The 15,337-nt window shown below is 43.4% G+C and overlaps 1 protein-coding gene across 1 annotated transcript in view; it reads left to right on the plus strand.

The window, feature by feature from the left end:
- Positions 1-14,143, plus strand: part of LRFN5 (leucine rich repeat and fibronectin type III domain containing 5) — a 374,090-nt gene extending 359,947 nt beyond the window's left edge. Inside the window, exon 4 of the mRNA XM_077466724.1 lies at positions 12,650-14,143. Coding sequence (XP_077322850.1) covers positions 12,650-13,583 — 934 coding nt within the window. The 3' untranslated portion in view covers positions 13,584-14,143. The remainder of the gene's footprint in view (positions 1-12,649) is intronic.
- The last annotated feature ends 1,194 nt before the right edge of the window (positions 14,144-15,337 follow it).

Genomic DNA, 15,337 nt, shown 5'->3' on the forward strand with positions numbered 1-15,337 from the left:
CCCGGTATAACCACTCAAAGTCAGCAACATATCGGTACGATGGTGGTCATCAAGTGGTTAGTAAGGGCGAGAATGTGCCCACTTAGAAAATGGCTTAAAGCGGAGGTCCACCCTAAAGTGGACCTTCCGCTCATTGGAACCCTCCCCTCCCTCCGGCGCCACAATTGGTACCTTTCAGGGGGGAGGGGGGTGCAGGTACCTGTACAGTACAGGTATCTGCACCCACTTCCGGCGTAGATTCTGGAGAAGGCACACCCCTTTTTCCGCAGAATCTACGCCCCTTTCCGAAAGTCCCCCGCTGCCTGCTGGGAACAACACGGATCCCAGAGACAGCGGGACCATCCTTATTGCGCAGCCCGACTCGCGCATGCGCAGTAGGGAACCCGGGAAATGAAGCCGAGAGGCTCCACTTCCTGATTCCCATACCCAAGATGGCGGCGGCAGCACCCGAGAGACGATCGAGAGATCGGCTTCGGGTGCCGACATCGCGGGCGCGCTGGACAGGTAAGTGTCACTATTTTAAAAGTCAGCAGCTGCAGTATTTGTAGCTGCTGGCTTTTAAAAAAAAAAAAAAAAAAGGACTCCAGCTTTAATCTTTTACCTCCAACTTTGGAAGCTACAAAAGGAAACACTTAGCAGAGCAAAAACGCCTAGTGCATTATCAGAGATATATTAGAAAACAAAAGTGTGGACAAAATAGATACTCACAAAGGTAGAAGATATGAAAGCGTAGAGTCCAGGGATCCTCAAACTACGGCCCTCCAGCTGTTGCAAAACTACACGTCCCATGAGGCATTGTAAATCTCTGACATTCACAGACATGACTAGGCATGATGGGAATTGTTGTTCCTGAACAAATGGAGGGCCGTAGTTTGAAGACCCATGGCGTAGACCATCACGAGACACAAACCAATCCAGGACTCACGTGGCCTGGCAAGTGGTCCCACTATGCTGGCGAGCTTGTTAAGCCACACGATTCCTGGATTGGATTGTGTCTTGTGATGGCTTACGCATTCGTATCTTCTACCTTTGGGAGTATCTATTTTGTCCACACTTTTGTTTTCTAATAACTCTCTGGTAATGCACTAGGCGTTTACGCCATCCTGTAGTGCCGGGAGAAGGTCATCTTGGGCCTAGACTGCCCCCCCCCAAGATGTATGACCATTATATGTCAGCAAAAATCCCCCCACAAAAACACTGAGCACTAATCTGCATGCTTAAGCCATTAGCATAAATTACCCCTCCTCCAAGTACAAATCCGTCCCCTGCTGAAATACCCCCGCTCTCAACACAAATCTTTGCCCCATCCCCGAAATCCCCCCAGCTCAAATGCCCCCCCCCCCAAAAAAAAAATTAACTCCTCCAAGCAAAAATCCTCTATCCCAAAATGTCCCCTCCTAGTACACCCCCCCACTTCAAATTTCCCCCATCCCAGCACAAATCCCTCCAAATCTCCCCTCCTAGCACAAATCTTCTTTCCTCTTCCTTAAACAAAGCTCCCTAAATCACCATTCTTAGCACCCCCCCCCCCTCAAATTTCCCACTCCTCCTAGAACAATACTTATTCCCTGCCGCCCCCCAAGTTCACCCTTTCAACACAAATCCCCTCCCCTCGATCTCCTCGTGGCCCTCCCCCACCTCACATGATACTACAGTGCCCAGGGCAGCCATCCTTCCTGCCCACCCTTTGTCCTGGGCCCTGCCCTGCTGTGTGCCCTTTTCTGAGGAGGGCTGCATAGACTGAGCATTCTTAACAGATGTCAGACGTATCACCTATGGTCTGCAGTACACTTTACCTGGGGTGGGAAGCTCAGAGTTGCTTGAAGTGATCATGTGTTTTACGCTTTTTGTTCAGTGTTGGGTTGAATAAGGATGGAAACTATCTGGCCTTTTGAGTACTTTGTTTTACTTGACAACACGTAAGAATGCGAAATTGACCTTTTTACACTGTCCTATCCCGGGCCCTTTTTGCTCACCAACAGAAATTGCCATTGTACCTATTCCTATCAGCCAAGAGAACTATTGCCCAGGCCTGGAATAAAACCCCACGGTCTCATTTCTAAGTGTGAAAGACCGTTTGATGGCCCTCATGGTTAATTAACAGATGTCAGACTCCTATTCCAAGTTTCTAAAAATTTGGGAGCATTGGATTGAGCATGCTTTTTTCTCTCTACAGCTGGCCAGTATTGGCCATCTATGACTGTCGGTTAGCTGTCCTGAGGCCATGGTTCTCCCCGTTCTCTCCCTTCCTTTTTCCTCTTTTCCTCACATCTGTTCTTCTTCTTACTTTCTCTCTCTTTCACCTCTGGGGTCTCAACCACCCAATCCCTCTTTCAAAATTGTTCTTTGACTTTGTACGGGGTTACCCTGCCTTTAGAATTTTTTGAATTGTATGGAACTAGGCATAGGGGTTCTCCATATGGGCTCTCCTTGCTTGTTTGTTCTCCATTGGCAGCTTTCTGTGTTTCCATACCTTTGAATGCTCCTTACGTAGCCCCTGCATGGGCGATTCTTGTGTTGATTTTCTTATGTTCACTAAACCTAATACAAATTATTGAACCAATAAAAAAATAAATAAAAAAAAAGGATGGAGTTAAAGGTCAGGATAAATAGTATTATTTATTTATGTATTTATTGTACCGTATATACTCGAGTATAGGTCGATCCGAATATAAGCCAAGGCCCCTAATTTACCACAAAAAACTGGGAAAACGTATTGACTCGTGTATAAGCCGAGGGTGAGACATGCAGCAGCTACTGTTACATCCCTGTGTCCCGTCCATCCCTGTGTCCATGCCTGTGTCCCGTCCATGCCTGTGTCCCGTCCATGCGTCCATGCCTGTGTCCCGTCCATGCGTCCATGCCTGTGTCCCATCCATGCCTGTGTCCCGTCCATGCCTGTGCCCCGTCCATCCCTGTGTCCATCGCAGCCTACCTGTCTCTTTGCCTTCTGCAGCCTCTGTGTGCCATGCCGCACCTCTCCTCCTCGTCTGACAGACGGCGGCCATTCCACTGTTCAAAAGCCGCGCCTCTCTGTCTGTGATAGGCAGAACACTCAATTTCCCAGCAGTCAGTGTTCCGCCTATCATGGACATCCTCTCATCCTCGTCCGTAGTATGAGAATGAGCGGATGTCCGTGATAGGCGGAACACTGACTGCTGGGAAATTGAGTGTTCCGCCTATCACAGACAGGGAGGCGCGGCTTTTGAACAGTGGAATGGCCGCCGTCTGTCAGCAATCTTCAAAGCCAAAAAGGACCACTTCTCATATACAATCTCAACGGCCGCAAACCAACCACGGGAACTGTTTAAACTGGTTAATCAATCAATGAATCCGGTGTGCCTAGAACCCCCAGAAAGCGAATCCCAGGATTACTGTGACAAACTGTCGGATTTTTTCATCGATAAAGTCAAAACCATCAGGGAAACAATTTGTCAGAAGAAAACATCCAACCTCAGCCAGCAAATACATAAAGAGGATGTCCGCACCAACATACCGCAACCGCCAAAATTTTCACTATCCCCAATTACCGTAGACACCGCAAAAAACATCATTAATAAACTGCGTGACAGTACCTCACCTATTGACATCATCCCCACAAAACTACTGAAAGAATGCTCCGACATCGTGGCTCCAACCATAACCCACCTCATAAACCGATCATTCCACGAAGGGATTGTTCCCAGCATCCTCAAACAAGGCATCATCAAACCTCTACTCAAGAAACCAAACCTGGACCCTCAGGATCCAAACAACTGTAGGCCAATTACAAGCCTCAACACCATTTCTAAGATCATGGAGAAAGCTGTAGTACATCAGCTACAACTTCACCTGGATACTCACAAACTCCTGGACCCGCTGCAATCAGGCTTCCGCCCGGGTCATGGAACAGAAACAGCTCTCCTCAAGATTTGGGATGACGCCCTCGAAGCGGCAGATGACGGAGAGCCGTGTCTCCTCGTACTGCTAGACCTAAGTGCAGCGTTTGATACAGTAGATCACAATACTCTACTCGTCCGCCTCACAGAAGTAGCCGGAGTCCAAGACATAGATCTCCATTGGTTCGCGTCCTTCCTAGGAAATCGGTCACAGACAGTGAAACTAGGAAAATTCCTCTCCGAAACTCGGGCAGTCACCTGTGGAGTCCCTCAAGGCTCTCCGTTGTCACCCGTTCTCTTCAACATTTACATTCGCCCACTCCTTCAAATCATCAGATGCTCAGATCTCTGCTTCCACTCTTACGCTGACGACACGCAACTTTATTTCCGGATCAATGGAAAAAAAGATCACCAACAACAACTTGAAAACTGCCTCAAATCAATAGAGGACTGGATGACCACCAACTCCCTCCAGCTGAACCAATCAAAGACAGAGCTTCTTATCTTACACCAAAATCATAAGCCCACAACCAAAACCTCCTGGTCTCCACCAACCGTCTTTGGGCAGACTATCTCCCCAAAGACCAAAGCGAAGAGTCTCGGGGTTATTTTAGACGCACAAATGTCAATGGATGCGCAAATAGGAGCAGTAGTCAGTCGATCTCACCATCTGCTGCGCATGCTTCGCAGACTCATCCCTTTTATCCCAAAGAATGACAAAGCAGTGGTAGTTGGAACAATCATTAATTCACGACTGGACTACGCAAACTCGCTTTACATAGGATTACCACAATATCAACTTGCGCGATTACAACTGATCCAAAACACAGCGGCAAGGCTGATAACAGGAAAAAAACCCTGGGAATCCATTTCTCCTTCACTGAGGAGCTTACATTGGCTAACCGTAAAAAATCGGATCACGTTCAAGACCCTTTGCCTCACCCATAAATGCGTGCATAGAGAAGCTCCGCAATACCTAATGGAAAAAATAAATCATTACACACCAAACCGCAGTCTTCGATCAGCCAACAAAAACCTCCTCCTCGTGCCCAAAGCCCGGTATAAATCCAAGGGGGATCGGAGATTCGCTGTCCAAGGGCCTCGGCTATGGAATGCTCTACCAATCAACATCCGCCTGGAAGAAAATCACCTGGCTTTTAGGAAAAAACTCAAGACCTTCCTCTTTTAGCAGATGATCAAAGCTCGCCACAGCGCCTAGAGGCGATTCAGTTCGCATTGTGCGCTATATAAGTATTTCATTCATTCATTCAATGGTCGCCGATCTGCGTGACTCGAGTATAAGCCGAGGGGGGCACTTTCAGCCTAAAAAAAGGGGCTGAAAATCTCGGCTTATACTCGAGTATATATACGGTAATACTGGTGTAAAGAAGAATATTCCGTGATTGAAAATTGCTACTCGTTGTACACTTGTAGATCATATGGACTCTTTTTAACATGTAATACACTATATTACTAAAAGTATTGGGACACCTGCCTTTACACGCACATGAACTTTAATGGCATCCCAGTCTTACCCCGTAGGGTTCAATATTGAGTTGGCCCACTCTTTGCAGCTATAACAGTTTCAACTCTTCTGGGAAGTCTGCCCACAAAGTATAGGAGTGTGTCTATGGTAATGTTTGACCATTCTTCCAGAGGCGCATTTGTAAGGTCGAGCACTAATGTGGACAAGAAGGCCTGGCTCAAAGTTTCCGCTCTAATTCATTCCAAAGGTGTTCTGTTGGGTTTAGGCCAGGTCAGTCAAGTTCCCCCACCCCAAACTCGCTCATCCATGTCTTTAAGGACCTTGCTTTGTGCTCTGGTCTAAATCATTTGGTGGAAGGGGGGATTATGGTGTGGAGTTGTTATTTAGGGGTTGGGCTTGGCTCCTTAGTTCCAGTGAAGGGAACTCTTAAGATGTCAGCACACCAAGACATTTTGGTCAATTTCATGCTCCCAACTTTGTGGGAATAGTTTGGGGATGGCCCCTTCCTGTTCCAACATGACTGCGCACCAGTGCAGAAAGCAAGGTCCATAAAGACATGGATGAGCAAGTTTGGGGTGGAGGAACTTGACTGGCCTACACAGAGTCCTGACCTCAACCTGATAGAACACCTTTGGGATGAATTAGAGCGCAGACTGTGAGCCAGGCCTTCCCCTCCAATATCAGTGGCTGACCTCACAAAAGCGCTTCTGGAAGAATGATCAAACATTCCCACAGACACACTCCTAAACCTTATGGACAGCCTTCCCAGAGGAGTTTAAGCTGTTAGCCCTTGTACACACGGTCGGAGATTCCGACGGAATGTGTCCGATGTGTCGGATATTCCGACTGTGTGTGGTCTACATCGGACTGTCTCCGTCAGAGTATCCGACGGACCAAGTTTTCCAACTTGTTGGTAAAATTTTCCGACAAAATGCTCCGATCGGACATACTCCGATCATGTGTAGAGAATTCCGATCGGACAAAGTGCCACACATGCTCAGATCAAATTCCTACACCAAAGCTATTGGCTACTAGCCTGAACGTAGTCCCATCGTAACAAAATAACGTAATCACGTCGGATTTTCCGACAACTTTGTCCGACCGTGTGTATGCAACAGTTTCCGACAAAATGCGTCGGACAAAATCCGACGGACAAAATCCGACGGATTTGGTTGTCGGAATCTCCGACCGTGTGTACAAGAGCTTATAGCTGCAAAGGGTGGGCCAACTCAATATTGAACCCTGCGGACTTAGCCCTTGTACACACGGTCAGAGATTCCGACAACCAAATCCGTTGGATCTTGTCCGAAACTGTTGCATACACACGGTCGGACAAAGTTGTCGGAAAATCCGATCTTTCAGAACGTGATGACGTAATTTCGTTACGACGGGACTACGTTCAGGCTAGTAGCCAATAGCTTTGATGTAGGAATTTGATCTGAGCATGCGTGGCACTTTGACCGATCGGAATTCTCTACACATGATCGGAGTATGTCCGATCGGAGCATTTTGTCGGAAAATATTTCCGGCAAGTTGGAAAATGTGGTCCGACGGATATTCCGACGGAAACAGTCCGATGGAGACCACACACAGTCGGAATATCCGACAAAACGCTCCGAGCGGACACATTCCGACGGAATCTCCGACCGTGTGTACAAGGGCTAAGACTGGGATGCCATCAAAGCACATGTAAAGGCGGGTGTCGCAATACTTTTGGTAATATAGTGTATGTTTGTGTTTGCTTGTGTTTGTAAAGAAAATGTTTTTGAAAAATAAATAAAGTGTTTATAAAAAAATAAAAGAAAGAAGAAGGTAGCTGGTGTTCTAAATCCATAACTTTTTTAAAACCGAGGCTGTTTTTCTTTTAATGAGAGCGCAACTTGAAAAAAAAAAAAAAAAAAACATTCAAAATATTTGAAAAGCACCGATCATCCATTTCTATGCCATCACTTGACTGTACTTATCTGTTTTATATCAAACGCTCCTTGTCAGCCTAAGTATAAATTACAGTAGCGTAGGTATAAATGATATGTTTCAGTAAAGTCAAAAGAAACTCTCTCAAGAGAAGCTTTTGCTATATTAGTTTTATTTTTTATTTTTATTCTGCGTTATTTCAAGCTGTGTAGCTGCAAAAGTGGTGTTGTGACGTATGTGATAAGTGGATTTTTTTTTTTAGAAGTCAAGCAATGTAACATTCTCACCTTTCAAAACCAATCTGTCATAAATGAATTCTGTTCAAGTAAGTCATCAGTTTTTTTTTTTTCCTGCACTAACAAGCGGTTTCATTAGAATCCCCAATAAAACACGCAGTCATTGTCAGGTCTTCATCTTCGGGGCTTGTTGGAAGCCTACTTATCAGCAATTCTGAACATGTACTAATGACATTTTAGTTTGTAAGTTGGTGTAATAATTAGTGGACATTAATCAAAGGTTTTTTTTTTTTTTTCTGTCTGTTCTAGAATGTGTATAAATATATACTGTATTTGCTGGCGTATAAGACTACCTTTTACACTTGCCCAAAAATTGGGGGTCGTCTTATACGCCGGGTATACAGGTATACAATGCTGCCCGATGGATGTCACCCCCCCCAAATGTCTGCTAATACTGTATGTGGCTTCAGCAACAAACAGTATACACCGTTGAGCCAATCCCGGCGAGCGATGTATTCTATTAAAGCGGTAGTAAACCCGCTAATTTTTTATTTATTTTTTTAAACCTGCAAAGCAAAAGGCATAATGAGCTAGTATGCACCGCATACTAGCTCATTATGAAATACTTACCTTAGAACGAGGCCCCGACATCTGGCCCGATCCACGCCGAGGGAGCTGACATGCTCCCTCGGCGTCTCTTCCGGGTATCGCGGCTCCGGCGCTGTGAGTGGCCGGAGCCGCGATATCGTCACCCCCGCGCATGCGCGCGGGAGATTTCAGTCCGGCCGGAGGAGCGCTGACGGATTTTCACGGCGAGAACCCCCCTTGTGCGCATGCGCCGCTGCAGTCAGCGGCGCATACCGAGGGGAATATCTCCTAAACCGTACAGGTTTAGGAGATATTTTTTTTACCTACAGGTAAGCCTTATTATAGGCTTTCCTGTAGGTAAAAGTTAAAAAATTGACCATACAACCACTTTAATGAATACAGAGCCTGCTTGGATTGGAGTAACAACCACTGCCAATCCGAGCAGGCTACATAGAGTAGCCTGCTCGGATTGGCTTTGAGAGAGAGAGAGAGAGAGTGAGAGAGGCAAGGGCTGATGATGCTACAGCCTCTGCCAATCCAAGCAGGCGTTGTATTCATTAAAATAATACACCGCTCACCATACTTCCCTGGGTAAATCCATTCACTGATCTCCTACTACTATACATCCTCCTATTTGCCTTTGAGGTCTCAGGCACCCAAGAGGGACAGGTAAATCTGGGACATATGACAGCCCCCCTGACATATGACAGCCCCCCTGCATTATTAAATGCATTTTGGTGGACAATTCCCATAGAATGTAACCCAAAAGTGGTATAGGTTTGGTTAGTGAAAAATTCTACTTTCCAGAGTTGTGGCATTCAATAGATCTCTGTTTGTGTTATTATTGTTTGATTTACTTTATGACATAACACAGCATGGCGGATGAGTAGTTGGAATTCTTGCTTTGTATTTTTTAATCATTCTAATGTTTTTTTAAAATGGTGTTGCCTCAGAAGGGGGGTAGTCTTATACCACGAGTATTGCCCAAAACCTATGTTTTCACTTGAAAAATAGGGGGTTGTCTTATTCGCCCAGTCGTCTTATACGCCGGCAAATACGGGTATATATTTTTTTCATTTATAAAGTAACCATAATGCCCCGTACACACGATAGGATCTTCCTACGGAAAATATTTGATGGGACCTTGTTGTAGGAAATTCAGACCGTGTGTAGGCTCCGTTACACATTTTCCAAAGGAATTTCCATCACACAAAATTTGAGATCTTGATCTCAAAATTTCCCACAACAAAATCAGTTTCGTGTATACACAATTCCGACGCACAAAGTTCCACGCATTGCTCGGAATCAAGCAGAAGCCACGCTGGCTATTGAACTTTATTTTTCTCGGCTCGTCGTACGTGTTGTACGTCGCCGCGTTCTTGACGTTTCGGAATTTCCGACCAGCTTTGTGTGACCGTGTGTATGCAAGACATGTTTGAGCCAACATCTGTCGGAAAAAATAAATAATGGATTTTGTTGTCGGAAAATCCTATTGTGTGTACAGGGCATAACAGTACAACGCAGAGACCTTAGCAACCTTCACAAAATAAGGAAAAGAAATAAAGACAATAGAAAACCACAAGGGTTTCATAGACACCATCAATAGATTGTAGTTACAAACATACAATATATTAGCAAAGGTGTTGGGATGCCTGCCTTTACAAGCAAATAAACTTTTTAATGTCATCCCAGTCTTATGCCTTGTACACACGGTCGGACATTCTGACAAAAAAATCCATCAGATTTTTTCAGACGGGTTTTGTGCCAAACTTGTCTTGCATACACGCGGTCGGACAAAGTTGTCGGAAAAAATGGTCGTTCTTAACGAGGTGACGTACAACACGTACGTCGGGACTATAAACGGGCCAGTAGCCAATAGCTGGGGTCTCTTAATTTATTCTGAGCATGCGTGGCACCTTGTCCGTCAGAACTGTCTACACACGATCGGGATTTAAACAATGAGATTTTGTTGTTGGAAAATTTTAGATCCTGCACTCAAACTTTGTGTGTCAGAAATTCCGATGGAAAAAGTCAGATGGAGCCCACACACGTTTCGGATTTTCCAACAACACGATCCGATCGCACATTTTGCATCGGAAAGTCCGACCGTGTGTACAGGGCATAAGTCTGTAAGGTTCAATATTGAGTTGGCCCATCCTTTGCAGCTATAACAGCTTCAACCCTTCTCGAAAGGCTGTCCACAAGGTTTAAGAGTGTGTCTATGGGAATGTTTGACCATTCTTCCAGAAGGGCATTTGTGAGGTCAGGCACTGATGTTAAATGAGAAGGCCTGGCTCGCAGTCTCTGCTCTAATTCATCCCAAAGGTGTTATATCGGGTTGAGATGAGGTGCGGGCCAGTCAAATTCCTCCCCCCCAAACTCGCTCATCCATGTCTTTATGGACCTTGCTTTGTGCACTGGCACACAATCATGTTGGAACAGGAAGGGGCCATCCCCAAACTTTCCCCACAAAGATGGGAGCATGAAATTTTCCAAAATGTCTTGATATACTGACGCCTTAAGAGTTTCCTGCACTGGAACGAAGGGGACAAGCCCAACATCCAACACCAGTGCCTGACCTCACAAATGTGCTTCTGGAAGAATTGTCAAACGTTCCCATTGACACATCTCCTAAACCTTGTGAACAGCCTTCCCAGAAGAGTTGAAGCTGTTATAGCCGCAAAGTATGGGCCAATTTAATATTGAACCCTACGGACTAATGCCGCATACACACGGTCGGAATTTCAGCCAGCAAAAGAACAACGAGAGCTTTTCGTCGGAAAATGCGACCGTGTGTATGCTCCATCGGAATTTTGCTGGCTGAATTTCCACCAGCAAAAGATTGAGAGCAGGAAATTCCAATTGTGTGTATGCAATTTTGATACGCAAAAAATCATGCATGCTCAGATTTAACTATGGGACGGAAGCTTTTGGCTACTAGCTATTGAACTTCCTTTTTCTAGTCCCATCGTATGTGTTGTACGCGTTCTTGACAGTCGGAATTTGGTGTGACCGTGTGTATGCAAGACGGCTTGAGCAAAATCCCGTTGGAATTCCATTGGGAAAACCATCAGAGTTTTTTTTGACAAAAATTCCGATGGTGTGTACGCGGCATAAGACTGGAATTCCATTGAAGTCCATGTGCGTGTAAAGACAGGTGTACCAATACTTTTAGTAATATAGTATTACATGTTAAAAAGAGTCCATATGATCTACAATTGTACGAGTAGCAATTTTCAATCACGGAATATTCTCCTTTACACCAGTATTACAATAAATACATAAATAAATAATAATATCATTTATCCTGAACTTTAACTCCATCCTTTTTTTTTTTTGGGTTCAATAATTTGTATTAGGTTTAGTGAACATAACAAAATCAACACAAGAATTTAGGGTATACATTGTTCCAGACTACTGTAAGTGAAAAAAAGGATTAGATTGCCCAATAATTAACCCCACACCATAAGGATGGTATGGGGAAAAAAAAAAAAGGTGAAGGGGGAACGGGTAACAGTGGAGGACAGATGCCCAAGTCGGCTCAGTCAATTAAACTATTCACTATGTTTTTTACAAATTATTGGGTTTCTTCCACCTCTCCTGCCTTCCACTGATGCAGTTTCAGTGCCCATACATCTGATATAGATCAGAGACTGTTCATCAAGCCAGCTTCTCCAAGTTCCATAGAATTTTGGATAGGTCTTCCACTAATCTAGTACTATCTACCTCTCTAAGCCATTCCAATATGGCTGGTGTTTTCTTATGTAGGCCATACACGGTCGAATTTCGAACGAATTTTCTTTTCAAAATCAGAACATTCGTTTTTTTTGTGATCCGATGATGCCACCATTGATTTTCGAAATTCGGCCGACCAAGCCTTCAATTTCACCTCATGTTGCTACAGAAAATAATTTTCTTGGCTGGGAATCTTCTTTTCTCTCCGTAAATTTTCTTTGATCTCCGTACATTTTCTTTTATCTCCGTACATTTTCTTTTCTTATTACGTTTCTCGCACGATTCTCCCATCATTGATTAGAAAATCGTTCGTTTTTCTAAAAATTTCCAACATGTCCGATTCCTCAAATTTTATTTCCACATGAAAATTGGCTGTTGCTGCAGCTCCACTAATGGTGAGAAATTCATACGAAAATTCTTAGATACGATTTTCGAAAGAAAATTCTTTCGAAATTTGAACCGTGTATGGCCGGCATTAGACTTCCAATATTTTGGGATCAATTTTTTTCACAGCATTCAGCAGAAATGGGGTAATGGATACTCTATATTTTTTCCTTGAATCACTTGTAGCGTGAAACAGTCATTGCTAAGGATCTTGCCAAATATCGGGGGTTTTATCAGTAATCTTAATTAAATTCAGGAATTTTTTGACCCACAGTCATTATCGGGTCTTCGTCTTCAGGGCTTGTTGAAAGCCTATTCATCAGCAATTCTGAACATGTAAAAATGACATTTCAGTTTGTAAGTTGGTGTAATAATTGGAGGACATTAATTAATCCAAAGGTTCTTTTTTTTCTCTCCATCTTTTGTAGAATGATTCCTCCAACTAGCAAGACATTCCGTGTTAATAACTTGGCTGCGGGAACTGTCTACGACCTGTGTGTCTTGGCAATCTACGACGACGGGATCACCTCTCTCACGGCTACAAGAGTTATCGGCTGCATCCAGTTTACAACTGAGCAAGATTACGTCCGTTGCCATTTTATGCAGTCCCAGTTCTTGGGAGGTACCATGATAATTATCATAGGCGGGATTATTGTTGCATCCGTGCTTGTTTTCATAATTATCCTCATGATTAGATATAAGGTTTGTAATGGTAATGGGCAGCACAAGGCAACGAAAGTCAGCAACGTGTATTCACAAACTAACGGATCCCAGAACCAAGGTTGCGGTGCATCATTGCCGCCATCTGCTTCCAAGCAGATCGTTGAGCATGAAGAGAGTGCTCAGTGTTGTAAGTCTACTGACAGTGGCGCACCTTCTTCGGACACTTGCTCAAGCCAAGGTGCCGCCGCCGCTACCTCTGCTCCGCCTCACACGTGGACTTCAAATACTTCTTCTCTTAAGCAGAAGAAAAAGACTGCGTCGAAACCCGCGGACTCGCAAACAGACACAGTTTTAAATATGGAGTCCCAAAACACTAATAGGAATAATTCAACCGCCCTTCGGTTAGCTAGTCGTCCCGCTGTATCTGTTAAAGAAGCGCCAACATACAAAAGAGCACAATCAAAACCAAGTAAGTTTCTTACCTTACCTGCAGACACTTCTAGAGTAAAGCGGAGGTACTCTTTAAATGGTGAGATCATGGAGTACCATTGTTATGTGAACTCGTACCACACTGGTGGACTGTGGTCTAAAAGAAGCATGTCTATGAATGGGATCTTGGGCCAGACTGATAGTTCCGACATGGACAGCGGAAAAGCAACATGTTCAAGTTCCGAATGGATATTGGAAAGCACTGTGTGATTAGTTTCTTTTTGACAAACAATTATAAAGAGAAAAATACTCAATTATTTGGAAATACCTTGCTAAAAAATTAAATAATAATAAAAAAAAAAATAATACATGGAAATTCCATCAATGGAAATCAATGTTTTCATTTTAGGCTTCTACAAACAGGGTTGTGTAAAAGCCACCTGCACCCGTAAGTTGGCGTTCCAGTGGTGATACAAGACAAGATACAATTTGCAAATGGTGGAATAAAAACATAAAAACAGCACCAGTGCCTTCCTTTCCTGTAGGACTGGCTTCCTGGTTCTGCCACAGCAGAAATAAATGGGACTGAGATCACTTTAAAGGCCTTTCATATGGGAAAATCCTTCAAGCTTTCAACATACAAAAAAAAAATTATAAAAAAAAAAGACCAGTTATGGAAGAATTAGTAAAAAAAAAAAAATATTTTTTAAGAGACCAGACTTTATTTATTTTTGAGTGACAATGGTGTTGCCTTTATTTTTAGGCAAATGCTGTACAGAACAACAACTTCTGTGTTGTTATGTTGTGTAAAATAAAATATTCAATATCTATATGAATTAATGGTTGAAATTTTTACCCTTTATTTTTATTTTTTTTACTTTTTTTACATTTATTTGTATAAAATGACAAATTTATTTTTCAGGTCTGCAAACCATATCTGGATGGAGCTAGTAGGCTTTTGTTGTACTATGGTCGAAAAAGCAAATCACATTTTGGTAACACTGAAATTTGTAAGCCTGTCGTTCTTACATTGCACAAAATTTGAACATTTACCTTGTTACTTATTGCTACAAATTCATTATTTCTCGAATTACATAAATGATGAGGTGTCATCTACAAATAGTATCATTTTTTACTTTGTGTATAATTAATCCCTTGGTGCCAACTCCCGCCGAGCCTTTAAGGGGTATGGCATGCTGGGTGGCGAGGCAGGGCAGGGCTTGTAATGGTGGTCACATGAACCAAAAACTCCCAATCACAAGCATAAGGGTTCTATAGATGCTCTATTGCACACAAATATGTGGCCACTCAGTGCTAGGCTTGTGCAATTCGTTTCGTAACGAATCGAAATTTGGCCGAATTTTGCATCTTTCGGACATTCGGATGCATCCGAATGTCCGAATAAAAAAATAACAAATTACAATGAATATGAAAGAAATATAACGAATGAATTTGAATGAATTCGACATGATTCGACATTATTTCAACCGCATTCGAAAATATTTTGTGACCTGAATTTAGGGCCATGTATCTCGGGGTCACTTGATGCTAGAAACTCCAAATTTGGATATGTTGTAGTGCTAGTATTATTGTGTTTGCATACCAAATTTGGGGTTTCTAGCTATAAGTCACCCCGAGATATGTGGCCCCAAATTTGGGTCGCAAAATGTTATTAGTTATTTGGAGCAGAGAATGACATTTTGCGACCCGAATTTGGGGCCACATATCTCGGGGTCACTTATAGCTAGAAACCCCAAATTTGGTATGCAAACATAATAGTACTACAACATATCCAAATTTGGAGTTTCTAGCAACAAGTGACCCCGAGATACATGGCCCTAAAGTCGGGTCACAAAATCATTTCGAATGTGGTTGAAATAATGTCGAATCATGTTGAAATCATTTCGAATCCGGTAGAAATATTTTCAAATTTGGTTGAAATATTTTCGAATGTGGCCGATTTTTTGAATTCGGTAGAAAACTAAACGAAATCCGAAAATGAATTTAAGGAAGTTAACGAATAT

This window comes from Lithobates pipiens, unplaced genomic scaffold, assembly GCF_037356315.1.
Source record: "Lithobates pipiens isolate NorthernLeopardFrog02 unplaced genomic scaffold, aLitPip1_a1.2 Scaffold_37, whole genome shotgun sequence".
Taxonomy (NCBI): domain Eukaryota; kingdom Metazoa; phylum Chordata; class Amphibia; order Anura; family Ranidae; genus Lithobates; species Lithobates pipiens.